The sequence below is a fragment of the Henckelia pumila genome, chromosome 1, assembly GCF_033568475.1.
Source record: "Henckelia pumila isolate YLH828 chromosome 1, ASM3356847v2, whole genome shotgun sequence".
NCBI lineage: Eukaryota > Viridiplantae > Streptophyta > Magnoliopsida > Lamiales > Gesneriaceae > Henckelia > Henckelia pumila.
Window position 1 is genome coordinate 66,945,033 of NC_133120.1, and position 20,141 is coordinate 66,965,173.

The 20,141-nt window shown below is 36.7% G+C and overlaps 2 protein-coding genes across 2 annotated transcripts; both read left to right on the plus strand.

The window, feature by feature from the left end:
• The first annotated feature begins 2,615 nt into the window (after nt 1–2,615).
• Nucleotides 2,616–7,635, plus strand: LOC140886619 (uncharacterized). Its single transcript, XM_073293298.1, has 9 exons — nt 2,616–3,107; nt 4,120–4,181; nt 4,965–5,019; nt 6,065–6,163; nt 6,294–6,380; nt 6,691–6,807; nt 6,962–7,054; nt 7,190–7,220; nt 7,311–7,635. The coding sequence occupies exons 1-9, from the start codon at nt 3,006–3,008 to the stop codon at nt 7,475–7,477; spliced, it is 813 nt and encodes a 270-aa protein (XP_073149399.1). The 5' UTR covers nt 2,616–3,005; the 3' UTR covers nt 7,478–7,635.
• A 5,564-nt stretch (nt 7,636–13,199) lies between these two features.
• LOC140864128 (uncharacterized) lies at nt 13,200–13,736 on the plus strand. Its single transcript, XM_073268076.1, has one exon. The coding sequence runs from the start codon at nt 13,200–13,202 to the stop codon at nt 13,734–13,736; it is 537 nt and encodes a 178-aa protein (XP_073124177.1).
• Nucleotides 13,737–20,141: the final 6,405 nt, after the last annotated feature.

Below are 20,141 nucleotides of genomic sequence, written 5' to 3' on the forward strand. Positions count from 1 at the left end.
ATATTGCTCCTTGGTCAATGCAAACACTTTAGCCTGCTGCCTCGAATAGATACAAAATGATACACACTGTGCTTCATTCATTTCCATCAGAATATCATACGCAGATCTTGGTGCATCTTCATACTTCCCGGGTATATAGTAAATCTACTACGATGTGCCTAAGACAGAATCTCCTCACGTAACATCGGGTTGTCGGGTACAACTATCCTGCCAGACAAACCACAACAACCCAAGATGAAAACCAAAAGTGCTATATTTCGGAGCAAGTCGGGATAACTTATGCGTCTTCAGAACTAGGTACTGGGCTTATGAATATGGGCGTACAAAGCTGGCTCAACAAACACTGAAAAGACTCATATCTCCTGTTTCTCTTTCTTGTGGCGAAAGCTGAAACCCAAAGAGAAACGCTCCTGCACTGCACTGGACACTGGAATGGTGCAAAGAGCACTCACATACATTTTACGACTAAGTGCGTCTTTAGCTGGATTCACAGAATTTGGATGGTACTTGATTTTACAATCATAATCCTTGAGAAGGTTTTTCCAATGACGTTGTTTCATGTTCAAATCGGCCTGAGTGAACAATTATTTCAAACTATAAGTACCCAAAGATATACAACCAAATAAAAAATAGTAATAGAGTCCAAACTGAAATAAAACCAGATCACCGCTCCTCGGTAAACTGCAGCCGCTTCCACAACGACTACTCTCGTTGGGTCCATATAACCTAAGGTCAACCCCATAGAATGAGGTTCCCAAGACAAAACCAAGTAAATGAGTGACGAAAGTGCTCAATAGGAAAGTATGATCATTCACATGCTATGAGCGCGTGAATGGAAATGTACGGGATACCGGGAACTATCTAAGTCAAACTCTGCTCAGTCAAGAGGCGCCATAGTGTGTAGTACTCTAGGCCGGCGCATCTGGAGGTAACTCCCATATTAGAATAATATGTGGATATAGATGACTTGACTCCGTACAAATGGGTCCAACCATTCACTCAAGGAAGAAGGGGCTGAACGACCCCACTACAGGATATCGGCTCAAAATAAAAATGTATGCAGCATAATAGTCGTGATATAATATATGCACATAAAACATGGCAGATAAAATACAACACACAGAACATGCATACTCGACCAGGATATCCCGAATAGTACTTTCGTACCTCTAACAAGCAACCTAGCAGCACTGGGTCAAAAGTCCAAGCATATAATCAAGTGAATACCGTATTACTTATTGCTTACTAAAAGCCTTAACTAGACTAATAGTTTCTCCCAAAAGCTATTAAGAGTCTAGACTTATACATGCGTCCGTCTTTATTTCTTAGATGACGAAGGCTCCACCTTTTGGGCACAACTCCACCGCTATCTCGAAAGTGTCCTGCTAACGTACGACCCTCGAACAGTGGCTAAAACACCCAAGAATACACAAGATATGATAGGGAAAAGTTTGGAATTGGTAAGAATTTTGAATCTCGGATGGCCTATATATAGGCGTAGTTCGAAAGGTCCAAACGTCGCATACTTGTCACGTCTCAAACTGCTGCTGATCGGAATCTCCGATCCTCTTTCGAAGCTCCGATGCTCAATTCGGATGTTTAGATCTTTAAGTGTGCGTACACCATTGACACCTCAAATCTGCACGGTCTAACTTTGATCGAAAGCTCCGATCTTGCGTTCGGATGATTCGATCTTACCCTCTGCTTTCGAACTATCTAACATTTGGTTCGGTGCTTCCGAATCCACTTCGGATGGTCCGAAGCTTATTTTCTAGGTTATGAACTTGATTATGCAATTAATTTGTTTAAATTAATAATTCTTAATCATGTTTAACATTTAACCAACTTAAAATGATAATCAAATTACTACATCTTTTGTCTCATTGCCCAAACAACCCAACCTATCGAAACCCAAAAAGGTATAGTCCCTTCATATCTATATGCCGCTTGACAATTGACACGTGAACAAAACCACTTCCATGTAAAAAAATAAAAAATAAAAAATAAATACAATATAACTTTAACTGATATACTAAAAAAATATAAAAAAATTCACGTGAGACGATCTCACGGATCAATATGATAAGATGATCTCTTGTTTGATCGTTCATGAAAAAATATTATTTTTACGTCAAAAATATTATCTTTACTATTATTTTATTAAAACTGAGATAAGTATAATAACTTCCTCTTCTCATCTAATGTGAGGACACCAAATTTTTTTTTTCCCATTTTACCTTTCATTTTATTCTTTTTGTAAAAAAAATTTGTGCCCATTTTGAAAAACATTTCACTTGAAAATATATCAATTTCTGCATCCCACATTCCCAAAAAATAAAATTCAGTTACTGAACTATCAATATTTTTTTTAAAAAAATGAACCACGTTTATTCATATTTTCACACGCAAAGCGTGTGCTTATCTCGCTAGTGTTTATTAAAAATATGAGTAAAGACTATTTGTTCGTGAGACCGTAACCCTACTCGAAAAAGATTATTTATCTTTTAAATTTTAAATTCATTAAAAAAATTAAGTATATATCATTTAGTTAAATTTTAAAAAAAAAAGTAATAATGATAACACGGCCGATTTGGCGAAGAACCGACACAAATACCCGAAATAAACATGGTGATTACGCGAATCTGTTGAGGCTTACATTTCAATTTTCAGGGCAATCGTATCTTAGTAGCTAACAAATCAATTGTTTGAGCTACAAGAATCACTTTTTCCCCAATTTCAGAAATCCATTTCCCCAAGAACGATAATCGTGTGGAAAAATCCCTGCGATCTCTTGATCGATCGGGCTAATGCTTCGATACGTTTGCAAATCCCTTTAGATTTTTTTGTTTCATTTTTCCCCTTTCGTATCAAATCTGGCAACTTTAGGGGGATTGAATTTGAGGCCTCGCTTGTCATTGAAACAAGCTTTACCAGAGGACCCAGAAGAAGAAGAGTGCAGGCCCTGGAGAAAGAAAATCTTGTTCTTCTCCCCACATTCAATAGCGATGGGTTTCAAAGTCAGTTGGGTTTCGTTTCTCAAGATTTCTTTGCTTTCACTGCTGATTGCGGGCATTGTCATCGCTTGCTTCACTCTGCCTATTGAAAAGGTTGGATTTTATCATCTGGGTCTGTTCCTTTTCCCTTCAATTTTTGTAGTTTTCCTGAACTGTGATCAGTGAATTATATGATGGGTAAATCTTTATATATTTATTTGGGTTGTGTTGGGGTTATTTTTAGACTCTTCCCAAGTGTTCTATGATGCGATTTTTCTTTCTTTTTTTATTTTTTATTTATTGTTCATTGGCTTCTTATTGGATTGAAGTTGGATGTGGTAATTGTGATCATGATGATACTTAAGTAAATTAACTGTGTTTTGTTAGTGTTCTTGGAGTGTTGGATCATGATAGCATCCCTAGGTTGCGTAATGGACTAAATTCAACTTTGGGGCATTAAGACATTACTTATCAAAGCCACACAACCGAGTGTTTTATCGAAATGCTTATGCCTTGAATTTGAAGTTCATCTAGGACAGTTGATACAGATTCTCTAGAGCTACCATGCCTTAGAATAATTGAAATTATTGAATTTTAAATTTTAATCATCTATACTTGGGCGATCCCCTTTTCCTTATTGAGATAAGTATTAACCTGCTTTCCTTAGTTATATAGAATCTTGTCATCCAAAGGAGCATTGTGGTGTATGTACGCAAGCTCTCTGAACTGGCGGTTAAAAGATGACTAGGTCGACCATTATTGAACATATTTGGCCACCTCTGGAGCAGTTCTTGTGATAGATTATTAATAAACATGGAAAGTAGATAAAATATTGCTAAGCAGAAACTTGCACATTGTTTTGTAGCTCATCATTGTGATGATTAAAGTGGATATCTGTTTGTCAGACAATGAATGCGATGGTTATTGAACTATATGATTACTCTATTTTAATACCATAATCATGTTGTTTGCCATATATATTGTTTGGGCAAAATATATAAATCACTGAAAGACCTGAGAATCACAATTCTGGCGGAAAGCCTGACACTAGTACAATTTTTCTAACTAACGAAATATTGTTTACATCGTAATTAGTTACCTTGTTATTTAATTCTGTTTTCTCCAGATGCTGAAGGATTTCCTATTATGGATAGAGCAAGATCTTGGCCCTTGGGGTCCTCTGGTGCTGTAAGTACAGTTTATATATTTTTGAAATTTTTCCTTTGGTTAAGCTGTAGCATGCGTGCCTAAGGTTATAGTTCATGTATCTGTTGGCTTTTTTGTTCATAATGTCAGAATAAATAGCGAACCACAAGGTAAGAAGTCTAATGGTTTGCACACAGCAGTTTTTAGCAGTGGAACAGGAGAGTCAAGAAGCAATTCCATTTTTAGTACAATGTTATGTAAATTACAGTGTGTCATGCGGAGCATGCATGTGACATAGATATTTTGGCTCCAATCACTTTGTAGGCATTCTCTTTTAATTTCTTTGAATACTTTAAGAATAATTTTGATTCCTCTGGTACACTTGGATGAAGGAATGTCTTTCCTACTCTGCTGATGTCCTTTAGTAGTTTAAACAAACGTTTGAAATTATTATAAGGGATTGTATTTTAAGAATATAGTTGAAATTTAACTTGGAGGATAAAGTTTCATCTGTGATCACCACGTTTTTGGAATGCCCAAATCTTTGTCAACTGTGTGAAGAATAGTGGCCTGCTCTTTTCTCCCTCGTTATTGGGCCCTGTAGTGGTAAAATCTGTTACTTTGTTATTATACTAAATCAACGTTGCCTTTTTTTTGTATGCTTCTTTGTCCACATTTTCTGACAAGGAGTTTTTGGTGTTTTAGGGGCCAAAAATTTGATCTTAATATGTGGTTGTTGATGTATTTATTAATATGAATTGAATACTGTATAAATATTTATTACTAACAAATTTTTGAATAACAAGTGGATTTTGAAATTTGCAGTGCTGTTGCATACATTCCTTTAACTGTATTGGCAGTACCTGCTTCTGTTCTTACGGTAAGAATTGTACTATCTTTCAGCTGGGGGGTGGTTTATTTTTCATATTTAAGTTGATGGCTGATGAGTGTTATCTGTTGTTCTTCGTGTATACTGATTATGAGATGAAAATAAGAAAGAATTTGTATCCATCATTCTTTGACACATCCCTTACCATATTTTTATGCTTCGCTCTACATGTTTCCTTTAATCTACACCCTTTTCTGGTTATAAGAACTATCTTGACATAATGTGTAATACCCTTATCTCACATGGGAAAAATTGAATATTCAAAATGAGATTATAATGAGATACATTGGATTTCTATAGCAACTTGAGTTAACAATTTTCGAAAAACGAGAACGAATGCAAAATAATTGTTGTAGGGGCCCATTGCTTGGGCTTTGAGGCATGATTGCATTTGCGGGACAAAGTACTACATCACGAGAGCCACCTCTTAAACGTGTAGGACTACCTCAAGATTCCCTACGGTAGTCGTTGAGGGTTAGGTCGCGACAAAGACGTCGCGTTTTGACGAGGAATGTAATACCATCGTCACACATGAAAAATTGAATATTTAAAATGGGCTTATAATGAGATACAATGAACTTTTATAGCAACTTAGAGTTAACCATTTTCGTAAAGTGGGGATGAGTACGAAGATGTTGCCATAGGGGCCTATTGCCAGTCCCGAACGTGGGCCTGGGGTGTGACATAATGGTTCCATTTTCACATTGAGTAACATTCTTTTCTAGAAATTTGAATGGAATGCTTCAATAAATATTGCTTGATGTTGTTTATATAATACATCATATCCACACATTTCTGTTGCCCCCTCCATTGATTCTCTTGTTTTTATTATAGCAATTCTTAATCCATGTCAGATATTTTCTCAATTCCTATCTGTCATTTCTATGAGTGTTTTCAAATTATTTTTCATATATAGCTAGCATGATCAGTACTTTCCTACAATCCCTTAGTTTATGGTTAAAATGAGTTTGCTCGACTGTTCTATTTTCGAAAGAACGCATTAACTCATCTTTTTGTTACTTGTTATCTTTTTCAGCTGGGTGGTGGCTATCTATTTGGCTTGCCCGTGGGTTTTGTTGCTGATTCTATTGGTGCCACGATAGGTGCTGGTGCCGCTTTTCTTGTTGGGCGAACTGTAAGTTTTGATATTCGGTTGTTTCATATTTCCCCAGTTCTGGGGATAACAGCTCTAGGTTCTAAATGACGTGACAAAGTGAAAACATCCCTATTTATTGCTATTGCTCTCTCTTTCCAACTATGAACAGATTGGGAGATCATTTGTTATATCCAAGCTAAAAGACTATCCTCAGTTCAATGCAGTTGCAATCGCCATTCGAAAATCTGGATTTAAGGTTTTGTGCCTTCAATCTCATGTTTATTTCGGATATCAGTGTTGGCTTATTTTTTATACAAAAAGATGTGTCACGCCCCTGGCCCACGTACCTGTGCTAGCGAGATTTGACATATTGAGCTCCATGAGCAATTACTTCTTATCTATTTCTGCCTCTCAAAAATGAGTAACCCAAAGGCTGAAAGAGTTTTTTTCATTTTCTTTTCAAATCTTTTAGCACAATTGGACAGGGGATTATAAGATTGATCTCCAGGATCTATTATTTAAAGTACTAATGCAGTTGTGCTGAATTATCTTGTTTGTCTGAACAGATTGTATTACTGCTCCGACTTGTTCCTTTGCTCCCGTTCAACATGTTGAACTACCTCTTATCGGTGACTCCTGTCCCCATTGCTCATTACATGCTAGCTTCATGGTTGGGCATGATGGTATGAAGTTTCTTGAATAATATTTCCATGTTCATATTTTCAAACTTCAAATGATCTCACATGTTACTTCAAAACCTTTGAAAGCCAAATGTTTCCTCGTGTATTTGCGGTTTGCATATAATTTGTTGAAAGCGATTTCATGTTCTGTGTGCAGCCAATTACTCTTGCGTTGGTATATGTTGGAACAACTTTGAAGGATCTTTCGGATGTAACGCATGGATGGAATGAATTTTCAAAAACCCGTTGGGTAAGAGCTTTTTCATGTTGCGTTCTTGTTTTGTCTGGGTTAATTTAGATCAAGTTAGTGTTCTATCCAAGACTGATTCAGCAGTGTTACCTTTGAAAATATGAGAACCTAGCACTTACCTCTCCTTACATGCAGGCATATATCGTGTTGGGCCTTGCTGTTTCTGGTAAGCTTTTAGCAATTATATTTTCCCATCTTACCTTGCATTTGAGTTCCAAATTTTTATTGTACAATTGTTGTTTTACTTCGAGTGTAGTTGTGCTGATGATTTGCGTTACAAGAGTCGCCAAAGCGGCATTAGAGAAAGCATTGGCCGAAAACAAAGACATAGAGAACGATTCTGTGTCATCACAATTACCCATTGTCGATGATTCTGCTCAAAACCTCCACCAGCCTCTTATAATCAGAGTCGACGCTCCCTGAGAAGATTACGAGAAGTAGTTCAACTTACGTGTAAATTCTATTATCCTGTTCTTTTAACGGGTACATCTCTTATTCAGTATACGTAAAGTCTTTATAGGCTTGTCGAACTTAGACTGCAACCTGGATGATATGCCAATACACGGTCGTAAGGTTTACAATGCTTCTTGTTTTTTTTTTTTTTTTTTTCTTTCCAACATTCGTAAATTTTTTATGAAATTTTCCCGAAAGGGTAGCAGTAGTTATATTTCTGTAGTTAACTACTCATAGCAGGAGTTGAGTTTCATTGTTTATTTGTGTATCCACTTAATTTTATCGGCATTCGATCTCGGTAATGTAATGGAGGCTTCATCCACCAGTTATGCACACTAACCTCCATTGCCGCCTCCTCTACTGGTGGTGCCTCCAACTACTGTTTCCTTCGGTTTTAGATGCTGGGGTTGATGGACTATACATGATGAGGTTTTATTTTATGAAATATATATATATATATATATATATATATATATATATATCTGATTATCATCAAAAACCAAATAGGCTTCCTATATATGATGACGTATAATATCTAGTTGAGCCTACCAATGGTTTAGTAGTTATCTTTTCATCTCAAAATTTCTTATAACCAATGGTTTAGTAGTTATCTTTTCATCTCAAAATTTCTTGGCTCAACTAGATATTATAGGTCATCATATATAGGAAACCCAAAATGGGGATTGAGGTGCAACTGCACAATTCGTAACTAAAAAGCAAAAGTAAAAAAAAATAAAAAAAATCCTGAAACGTAAGTGCAAATATGGTGAGGTAACCATGAATTTATTCTCCACTTCAAATACGAATGCTTGTACCGTCAGTTCCTTATCTGCCAGTGCTTCACATTAGGAAGTATTGTTAGTGGTAAGAAGTTTTTCCTTTGTTTAGATATTTCATTTTACAAAATTATTGAGTGGGCACTACATTGGAGTATGGCTGTCGCGTTCATACATAAAAGTCACTAGATTTTAGTTATGTTTCCATTTGGATATATAAATTTTGATTTAGAGAAAAATATTTAATTCGAGGAAGAATTTGATCAATAGAATTTGAATCATAATTTCAAATACATCAACAACTCAAAGGAACTTAAAACATCCAATATTTTGAAATTGTGTCGCTGTAGCAATTATGATCGTGGCATAACAGATTCCACTCTTTGTCTATAAACATTTGTTCTTATCCTAATAATTAAAGTCAAAATTCTATGATCGATTCCTCTAGATTGTAAGCTGGTACAATTATTGGGAGCATAATCGCGTTCCTCCTAGAAGATAAGTTGAAAATGATGATTGAACTGTTGTATAATTTAAAAAGTTTTAGTTACAATTTTAATCCCGACTAATGTGTTTAATGAGAGTCCTAATATTGGGTAGTCAATGAGCTTTGTGGGTGAAACAATTTGTAAGAGGATTATTGGCAGATTCATTAGAGTTTCCCGGTTGGTAGTTGCGAGTTGCGTGTAAACTTTTTGATTACTTGTTAATAGTGATAATGTATTAATATGTGTCATTGATATATTAGCAAATCTACTATCTAACTTTTAACTATATTGCAGGAAAAAAGGTCTTCCAATAATATACTTGAATGCACATTTTTGCATTTTAACTCTTACACATTGATATGTTTCAAATTAATTAGTCGTATAATTTTTTGAATAGCAGAAATTACATTCTCTCTTTTGCAACTTGCAAGTCCTCTATATTTTTTAATCATATTATTGGTCAATTTGAGATCTTATTTTACTAATTTTGAATTTTGTTTCGGTTTTAGTCCTTTTTTTTTATTGGATTGTTGACGTACTGAAAAATGATAAGATGTCAATAAAAATTACTGACTTGATATCGAATATTGCTGATGTGCTCCGATGAAAAATGACATGAAAAAAATACAAGTTAGTGTATCAAAACCATACATTGATCAGTAACACGATTAAAAATAAAATACATACAAATTATATGAGCGAAAATTATATTTTTCACGAACATAGGACCTAACTAAAGACATGCATATTGCAAAAAAATAAAAAAAATTAATACTTTTGTCTTTCTCCCAAATGCCAATTAATCAAGAAAAAGTGTGGCATGTATTCAAGTAATTATATTGATCATGAGGAATAAGGAGCGAGTGAAAGAGTAAATAACTAAACAGACACAAAAAATTGTCATAAAATATACATTGAGGATATACGATTTTAACAATATCGACTACTTTTTTTGGCGTTTCGAATAAAACTTCTAAAATTTCTAAAACTACTTTTTTTTTTTTTTTTGAGGAATTCTAAAACTACTTTTGAGTATGAATGAGAAATAAAATGATCAATTTAGCCATACTTACAAAGGCCATGTGAGCTTGCTCAACATGCAAAAGGGACAAAGTACTGTTTATGAATTGCCCATTTATCTATTTTTGCCCTTTAATAATTTATTCACTTTCCAGATTTTAGTATTGACTCGTGAGATGTGGGAAATAACATGTTATTATTCACACTAATTAGGCAATGTCACAGCACTTCTTAGTTGGCTAACACATTCAACACCCAATTTAAAGGAGCACTCACAGATGGCAAAATCTATTTAGTCCCATCACCAAAATTTTGCTTCTGTTTATTGTGCCTTTCTTGTTCAGTCCCCCATCTTTCAAGTGTACAAATTAATGTTGTAAATTTGAATTAAAGTTTGGATTTTATTTGATGGCTCATGAATGTAAGAATGTCTTTTGGTTTTACATTCGTTAGTTAAACTCAAGAACATGGAGATCCAATTGTAACAAAAAAATGTGGGACAATCTTCTCGAGTTCGAGATCCAATTATAACAAAAATCTGCCTCCTCCAACTCAAAAAAAAAAAAACATGGAGAACCAAAATACAGTTCCACGTTAATGAGTCATAAGTTTTATTCAAAATTTAATTTTAATTCAAATTCCAACACCAAATTGATTGTATATTATTTTAAATAATCTATTTTGAAGCAATAATTTTATATTCCTTAAAAAAATTTAATTTGCTAGATGTTCCCCAAATTCCAAATCACACTGTTTATAACTGAAGTTATATTGCTTATGATACACCATCAAGATTCGCTTGATACACTTTAAAATTTGTGTGATGCTACGTGTACACGGAGAGTTACACGTTGGATTACACGTTGTACTTGAAATTACATAAATATCTTTAATGTATTTTGGAAAGATTTTTTTCAAATCAAGTGGAGGGATAATTTTGTAATTTCATGTGTAGTGTGTAACCCAATGTATAAATCAACGTGTACATGTAGCATTTCCCTTAAAAAAATTTCATTTATAATAATACATCTCTTCATCTTCCCTTGGTTTATTTTGATGCCCACATCTTCAAAAAAATGGTTAAATTTATTTATTTTTTTATTTTTTTTTATTTTTTCACCAAGGAGATCCTAGGAGAGTATTATTTGGGGTTGTAGCACATGAGCAGTTCTTTAAGTTGTTTCCCAATTTATGACTATTACCTTTCTCTCCCTTTATAGTTTAGGCAAATGTGGCGAAAACCTTAGGAGTTTATACGAGAATAGTAAGTGGAGGAGATAAAAAAAAAAAAAAAAATTGCTCGGAACTACTTAGGTCAAGCCCAAGCTTTTTCCTCTCCGATCCCCATCCTGTAAAATGATTTTTTATCGTTTTGGATGGCATGTGAAGAAGGTATCTTCACGACATGGTCAGAGACGGATCAACCAAAAGACGGGTCAGTGGTTGCATTTGTCACTCCTCAACTTTGTCTTATTTATAATAATTTTAATCAAATTTGCAATTGTAGTTCATTTTATCATTTTCATTTCCCTTAATTGAATTTTCGACTCCATCACTGACATGGTGAAAAAGATGCCTCCGTGAAGACCCAATCAAAACTCATGCAAACCCATGTCATTTTTCAGTCACCTAACAACCACGATGGGTAATAGTGACTACCAAATAATAGGTGATAATGGGTGTTATGAGAGGTTAATAACCATTAGTGGGATAGTAATGTTAGATCAATTAAATTATATGGATTTATATATGAATAATTATGTATTGTGGGTTGTCAATTAAGTTAAGTCCAAACTAAAGTGATTAATTAAAGTTTTTAGTTATTGGATTTTAATGTATCTAATAGGTCATGGATCTTTTGATGTGTAGAGACTAAAATGTAATTTCTGTTTTCGTGATGGGCTGAAACAAAAATATCAGAGATAATTAATAAAATTATCTATATAAACGTGGTTATGGTCCCCAGATCACGCGTATCACGTTTCACTATCTCTAATCTCCATTATTAGAATAGAACCAAAGAGAAAATAAAAGGGCTCTCAGGGAAGAACGTGTAGATCTGGAAGATAAACTGATCGCTCTTGAAGATTTAAGATTATGGTTTCAGGTACGTTTTTGCTTTAAGTTTACAGATTATTTTTGATGATTTGACATGATGATTTTGGCTATATTTTATGGTTAATTTTTTCTAACAAGTGGTATTAGAGACACTCATGTTTAAATCATTGAGATACAATTTATATTCGATTTGGTCTAATCGAAAGCAAAAATTTATGGTTTTGAGTCGAAAACGAATTTCCAGTCCAAATTTTTTTTAATTTTCGGATAAAAAAACTGGAAAATCGAATTTTCGATCTAGGTTTAGGGCCGCAGGATTTTTTGATAATCGACCGATCTATGGACAGTTTTCGGCGGATGAGGCGAAATATTTCCCATGTCAAGGGACCTCACACAGTACAGTTTATTGGCCTGGTTCCGTTGCACAATCGTATGATTTCGAAGCCAAATTCTCGCCTGGAATGGTCACGAGCTTCGAAAATTCGGGTCCACTTTTTCGGCCGATGGGACGATCGGGACTGGTGATGGTGCCGTGGTGGTCGCCTCCATGGTGGCAGTCACAGGACATCGTTGATTGGCCAGAGGAAGGGCGGCGGCGGCAAGTTGATGTAGATGGGTTAGAGTTTTCTATTTTTTGTTTTATTTTTATTTTTTAATTCAAAAAATAATAATAATAATTTATTTTTTAAAAGGAACGAAAATTTCAGGTTTTAGAAAAAATTTTCTGACCCATCACGCATTTTCAAGTTTAATTTGATTATAAGCCCAATATTTTAATTTTTGGGTTTAAGGTTCAAATTTTTAATCCAATCAAATAATGATAAGTTAAAATGAATTAATTGAAACAACATGTCCCCAAAGTGACCTCTCTTGTGGATATTAATTTATTTTGAAATATAAAAGGTTTTGTGTATGTAATTCTTATGAGTGTTTACCAGCCCAAAGAAAAGTTACTATTTGATATGGTTACATATGCACTTGTGGTGGTAAACATGTGATAATTATTCGGTTTTTCATGTGAATAATGAATCGGCCAAAAGAAAGATTTTTATTTGACATGATATTTAGTATATATGTTTGAATACTGCGTCGGATATCACTTACAAGTTAATGTTTTGTCCAAAGATAAAATATTAATGGAGTGCTTGGTATTCTGTAATGGGATTTATATTATTTAAATTTATTGATTATTTTCTATGGATATTTGTTGACCATGTATTATTTTGGTTTTTTGTTCTCTGTTCAGATTTAATTCCTGTGAATATCAGTTCCAACATCAATTCAATTACTGTGTTAAATGGCTCAAACTTCAAATCATGGCAAGAAAATTTACTTATAGTTATCGGAGTCATGGATCTTATAGTTCTCGGAGTCATGGATCTTGATCTTGCGATAATGGTTGATTGTCCTCCTGATCTTACTGATAAGAGTACCTCTGATGATAAGAGGGAATTTGAAAAGTGGGAGAGGTCGAATCGCATTTGTCTGTTGATTATGAAGAAAGCCATTCCGGAAACATTCAGGGTCACGATGTCGAGCGATATCACTACAACAAAAGATTTTCTTAAAGAAATTGAAAAGAGATTTGTAAAGAATGAAAAGGCTGCAGTTAGTACACTCTTGGCAAATCTAATTTCAATAAGGTATAAGGGTAAAGACAATATCCGGGAGTACATTATGGAAATGTCTCATCTTGATTCTAAATTGAAAGCACTTAAGCTTGAACTCTCTGAGGACTTGCAAGTGCATTTGGTTTTGATATATCTTCCTCCACATTTTCACCAGTTTAAAGTGGGCTACAACTGTCAGAAAGAGACTTGGTCTCTGAATAAGCTCATATCACACTGTGTTCACGAAGAGAAAAGGTTGAAGCAAGATAAGACATAAAACGCTTGTTTGGCCTCTACCTCAAAAGAAAAGGAAAAAGGAAATAAAAGGAAGGATAAGGAAGCTGCAGTTACACAACCGCCAAAGAAACAACAAAAGGATCCTATTGGCTCTCAAAGTTTGTCCTATTTCTTTTGTGGTCGTGAAGGGCATACGAAGAAACATTGCAGTAATTATCACGCTTGGCATGCTAATAAAGGTATGCTTTTAAATATGGTTCGTTTTGAGGTTAATTTGAATTCAGTGCCTAGAAACATATGGTGGATAGATTCTGGTGCAACAACTTACATCAGTGTGTCTATGCAGGATTTTCTGGATTGTCGCAAACCAAATTTATTGTACCGTCTTTTAGGCAAAATTTGGTTTCTATTTCTTCTTTAGACAAATCTGGTTTTTCTTGTTCATTTGGAAATGAGACATTCAGTTTGTTTCGTGATTTAAATTTGGTTGGTTCTGGTTCTTTATTAGGCTATGATAATCTTTATTCTTTGGATACTATTGCTTCATTTAATGAATCCCTGCAAACCAGTAGAGGCACTAAAACAAAATTAACCAGTGAGAATTCAGCTGCGTTATGGCACAAGAGATTAGGACATATCTCCGAAAAGAGAATACAAAGACTTGTGTCGGAAAAAATTATCGAGCCTTTAGATTTCACATATTTTAATATTTGTGTTAATTGTATAAAAGGAAAAAAAAATCAATTCGAGTCGAGTTTGCATGCATTTATTATGTCTTTAGAGTTGTTTTTGTTTAATTTATTTATTTTTCATATATGTGATCTACATTTCACTTTCCCTGGTTTGAATGAAGGTACAATGAAAATATTAAGATTTTGGAGCAAGAGAAAATCCACAATGAGGAATTACGAAGCAACAATTGTCAAAAAATTATTTATGATGCTAGAAAATCCAAATCGGATATCCACCGTGTTAGAAAACTGTGTTCAGATCAATTAGAATTGATACCCGGTGCAGCGGAAGTTTAAAAATTTATTTTATTAATATGGAACGATTCCATATCTGGGTATCAAAACTTTACGATTAAATTGTGTAAGTAAAACAAATAATCACTATTAAATATTTTACCTTAAAATCTCGAAGCGAGATTATGAACACCAACATAATTTAATCTGCTCTTGTTGTATATCCCAGGAACTGATGAACGAACGTTTCTTCAATCAGGTCCACGAATAGAAAACAAAACCCTCTGATTGACTGCACTAGAAATCAATCAGAAGTTTGCGTAGAGAATAAACAGATATGATCTGTTAATTCAGATTGTAATTTTTCACAAAAATCACAACCCGAATTTTCTCCAAAAGGAACAGAGGATTTCGAAAATCCCCTTGAAAATTCTAGAGTGTATTTTTGAAAATTGCAATATACAATGTGTGTGATTTTCGAACCCAACACCTCTATTTATAGATAATTTCTAGTTATAATTGTATCAGGACTCTAACTCCTTAAAGCCCAATTTCCATAACGTAAGCCCAACAAACCAAGCCTGTTGTTATAGAAATTAATATAAAATTCATTGTGACTCCGATTGATAAACTGATTTCACCAATGTGCACAGAAACCATTTCTGCATCTTTTAGAGTCAAGATAATTTTTCTGAATCCGAATTCAGTGATTTCCAAAAATGCCCATCCCTATGTCATTTTAGGAAATCTCACTCCCTTTAGTTAAGAAGTCCAACTTCTCTTTCATTAAATTTAACTCTTTAAATTTAACTATCTCTACGGGGTTTTAGTATTCCATTACTTGTGTAACCCTCAATGGTTCAGGAATACAGCTAGCCGTGGGCTCACAACTCCTTGTGACTCGGAACAACAATTTCCGACTTACCCTTCGAATCATGGTAAGAGCGCCTAGCAACATCGCCCCATGATTCCCTAGGTATTACTGATAGTGCCTGCAAGAACCCGTAGATTTTAGTTAGCGTACAGTACGGTCTCTTCAACCAAATATCCCGATCGAATCAACAACCATTGGTGCATCGAGAGTCGTTCGAGATTCGATAACTATGCATAACATCTTGGAGATCAAATAGTGACATCGCATGTGTTACTAGGATAACCCATTAACCTAAAACACATCATATACTCTGGCCAGAGATTCGTCACACTAATATCTCCTCAGATCGCATAGGATATCCACACTCGCAAGTATGTGGTGAATCCTTGACAACAAAGCATCGACTCCTATATGTGTCATAACTGTACCCAATCCCGACACCTGATGACCCCAATAGAGTCGGTAAATGAGTCAAAGTACAGTACTAGCATATAGAGTCTCAATGATGTTTCATGTAGTAACCCGGAACCCATTTTAAGATAATAATATGTTAAACATGATTAAGTGTTGGTAATTGATCTATTTCGGAGTGTTATTGGACTTCGGAAGAGGAATTTGGGCTTTTGACTTTGGGCCAGATCGGAAGCTCCGATCCCAGTTCGGAAGCTCCGATCCTGACCACTTCGGAAGCAGATCGGATGCACGGTGATCGGACGTTCCGATCAGGAACGGAGGTTCCGATCTCAGCCAGCCAGCAATGCTCGATGACTCAGCCGTGAGTTTTGACAAGTGTTGATCGGGGGTTCGATCGGAAGTTCCGATCCCGGAACGGTGGTTCCGATCCCGACGTGTCGGACATGCACAGAATGAGCTGGAATCGGAAGCTCTGATCCCGAGATCGGTGGTTCCGATCGTTGCCGAGATTTTGGCTATAAATAGGGCTCATTTGCTTCAGTTTTGAAATACGAATTCCCGCGTTTCCTTCTTCAGTTATATAGTGTGAGATATACACTTGAGGGCCCTATCGATTATAATAGAGGTTCTGGAATAACCAAGGTGTGGTTATAGTCATCCGGGACTAGCGACTCCAAAGAGCTAACTACGGACGAAGGTATGGTCCGGGAATCTATTTAAGTTTTGGGAGTACTTATTAGCTTAGTTAAGGCTTATAGAATTTATGTAGTGATACGGTGAACTTTTGAATATAGGCTTGGAACCTAGGATCCTATTATACTTGAACTAGCCTAGAGGTACGTACACATTGACTGAGATTGCCAGCGAGTATACATGTTTATATGTTGCATTTATTTGGCATTATTATATGGCATGATGTATGATTTACCGTTTTCTATACTCGTATGTCATGTGCATATACACGTTGAGCCTATTCCTTGTTATACCTGATTATAGAGCCGCTCATCTCTATACTCGATAGTCTGTCACTGAGAGTACCGCGACGGCGGGGGCATTTATGTCTGTCTACTCTGGTGTACTAGACGAGTGTGGTTGCACCCAGAGGTTGATCCGTGCGGTGGCAGCACTCATATGGCGCCGGTTCTGAGCATGACTTTTCAGATGACCCTGTACCAGTCATCATGTTGCATGCATTATATACATATGTTTACTCATGTCTATGTACTGGTCGTAGCGCTCACGTCCTAGTTGTTATCTTGGACACCCTATTCCATGGGGCAGGTCGCAGGATGGACGGAGCCGGTAGTTCAAGGCAGGACTAGGGAGCAGGAGCCTTGAGGATTTTATTATACAGCAGGAATTGATATAACTGTATAATGTTTACTGTTTAAGATTTCGATTTGGTTGTATCACTACAGATTTAAGCCTGGATTATATTACTAAGCTGATATGTAAATTATGGATTACGTTTCCGCACGTTTTTACTCTGTTAAGTATTATGCTGTATTTAAGTTTAATGCATGCTATTAGTTGCCAGTTAGTAGGTGATTCCATGCAGGGTCTCTACATTTTTGGTATCAGAGCATGCATAGATTTTGGGATTAGTACTTGGGATTTAGTTTAGTCTTGAGTAATTCTTGCGCATTTGGGATTTTAATGTGCAATTCTTTTCAGGATATGGCTGACGAGAGTCACGGTAGTGTTGGCCAGGGAGGTGGTCATCATCATCGTCGCCATCATCATCAGGATGATCAACATCATCATCATGAGGGTAGACGTCGCTACTCTATCAATAAGTTTATGCAGGTAGGACCGAAACCCTTAGTGGGAGGCGAGAATCCTGAACAAGCTAGAAGCTGGATGTCTAAACTTGAGAGCACGTTTCGAGCTTTTGAGTGTACTGAGGAGCAGAAATTGGAAGTTCTAGAATTCGTTCTAGAGGATAGAGCACGTTTTTGGTGGGATGCCAAGGTTGCTCAGGAACGTACTGAGAGAGGACAGGTGACTTGGGGGGATTTCTGTCGGGAGTTTCAGAAATTGTATTTTCCTCCGGCTGTTCGCCAAGCACGATCTATGGAGTTGCTTACTTTGAGGCAAGGATCAATGACTATTGATCAGTATCAGCAGCGATTTCTTGATCTGCTACCTTTCAGTCCTCATATCAATGAGAGTGATGCGTCGAAATATGATATCTTTCTGCAAGGACTGAACCAAGATATCTACTCTCAGGTTGTCGTCTGTGATGACCCGGTATCTTATGAGACTTTGGTGAACCGTTGCCGTCTTGTGGAGACCAGCAACAGGCGTGGACAGTTGATGATGTCAGCACAGCCTAGTGGATTTATTGAGCCTCGAGCTCAATCTGTTGTGTCATCTGTACCTACGTCTTCTTCTACTCCTACTACTTCGTCTGGTTCTCGTGGTTCACGAGGTACTTTCCGCTTTGGGAAGAAGAAGAAGGAGGAGTTTTGTAGCCACTGTGGTGGGAAGCATCCTGCAGCTTCATGTCGGAGAGCTACTGGTGCTTGTTATATTTGCGGTCAGCAGGGACATCTGCGGAGAGATTGTCCTCAGCGCATGGGTTCTGCTAGTGGATCGGGATCACAAGTTGGATCTCAAGCTTCTATTTTTCCACGTCAGCAGCCAGCACCACAGAGTTCTTCTGGTTATCGTCCCCAGACTCAAGGGCAGGTGTTTGCTCTGTCTCAGGAGCAGGCTACTGAGGGAAGCGATCGCATGTTGGCAGGTAACTTTTTGTTATGTGGTATTCCTGCACTTGTATTAATTGATACTGGAGCATCGCATTCCTTTATTTCTAGTCGCTTCGTTAAGAGACATGGATTACCTTATGTATCATTAGATATGGATTTAGTTGTATCTACTCCGTTGGAGCAAGAAATAGTAACTAAGCGTCTAGTGATGGGTTGCCTTCTGGAGTTTGAGGGTAATGTGTTATCGGCTAATTTGATGATATTAGCGATGACGGATTTTGATTGTATCTTGGGAATAGATATGCTGACTTTGTATCACGCTACTGTGGATTGTTATCAGCGTCTGGTACAGTTTCATCCCGTTGAGGGTGATAGCTGGTACTTTTATGGTGAGGGTGCGCGACCTCCGATGCCACTTGTTTCGGCTCTGAAGGCATGTCATGTCTTGGAGTCAGGTGGGGAGGGCTACCTCATCTATGCAGTTGATATGTCCATGAGTAGTACGGGTATTGCTCAGCTACCGGTTGTCAGCGAGTTTTCTGACGTATTCCCTGATGAGATTCCTGGTTTTCCTCCGGTTCGAGAGGTTGAATTTGGTATTGATCTAGTACCAGGAACTACGCCTATATCCCGAGCACCTTATCGTCTGGCACCGTCAGAGATGAGGGAATTGAAACAGCAGTTGCAAGATCTGCTTGATAAGGGATATATTCGTCCGAGTGTTTCTCCGTGGGGAGCACCTGTTTTGTTTGTTAAGAAGAAGGATGGATCGATGCGATTATGTATTGATTACAGGCAGTTGAATCGTGTCACCATCAAGAATAAGTATCCTTTGCCGCGGATTGATGATCTGTTTGATCAACTACAGGGTACTTCTGTTTATTCTAAGATAGATCTGAGATTTGGATACCATCAGATGCGGGTACGAGACTCAGATATATCTACGACTGCTTTCAGGACCAGATACGGGCATTATGAATTTCTGATGATGCCATTCGGTTTGACGAATGCACCGGCAGTCTTTATGAATCTGATGAATCAGATATTTCGAGATTATCTGGATAGATTTGTCATCATCTTCATAGATGATATTCTTGTTTATTCTCATGACAAGGATGAGCATGCACAGCATTTGAGGATTGTTCTACAGACGTTACGAGATAAGCAGCTATATGCGAAATTGAGCAAGTGTGAATTCTGGCTTGATCGAGTAGTATTTCTCGGTCATGTGATTTCGAGTGAAGGGATATCTGTTGATCCTAGTAAGATAGAGGCAGTGCTGAACTGGTCTCGACCGACGACGGTTGCTGAGATTCGTAGTTTCTTGGGTCTAGCGGGATATTACCGTCGGTTCATCGAGAATTTTTCACAGTTGGCCAGGCCTTTGACTCAGCTTACTCGGAAAGATGTTACCTTCATTTGGTCCTCGGATTGTGAGGAGTCATTTCATGAGCTGCGTAGACGTCTTACTACTGCACCTG

Bases quoted from the DNA above. Each gene is read 5' to 3' on its own strand.
- LOC140886619 (XM_073293298.1), top strand. From the start codon at position 3,006: ATGGGTTTCAAAGTCAGTTGGGTTTCGTTTCTCAAGATTTCTTTGCTT. The intron at 3,108-4,119 runs GTTGGATTTTAT...TGTTTTCTCCAG, and splicing joins TCACTCTGCCTATTGAAAAG to ATGCTGAAGGATTTCCTATT. The intron at 4,182-4,964 runs GTAAGTACAGTT...TGAAATTTGCAG, and splicing joins CCTTGGGGTCCTCTGGTGCT to TGCTGTTGCATACATTCCTT.
- LOC140864128 (XM_073268076.1), top strand. From the start codon at position 13,200: ATGGATCTTATAGTTCTCGGAGTCATGGATCTTGATCTTGCGATAATG.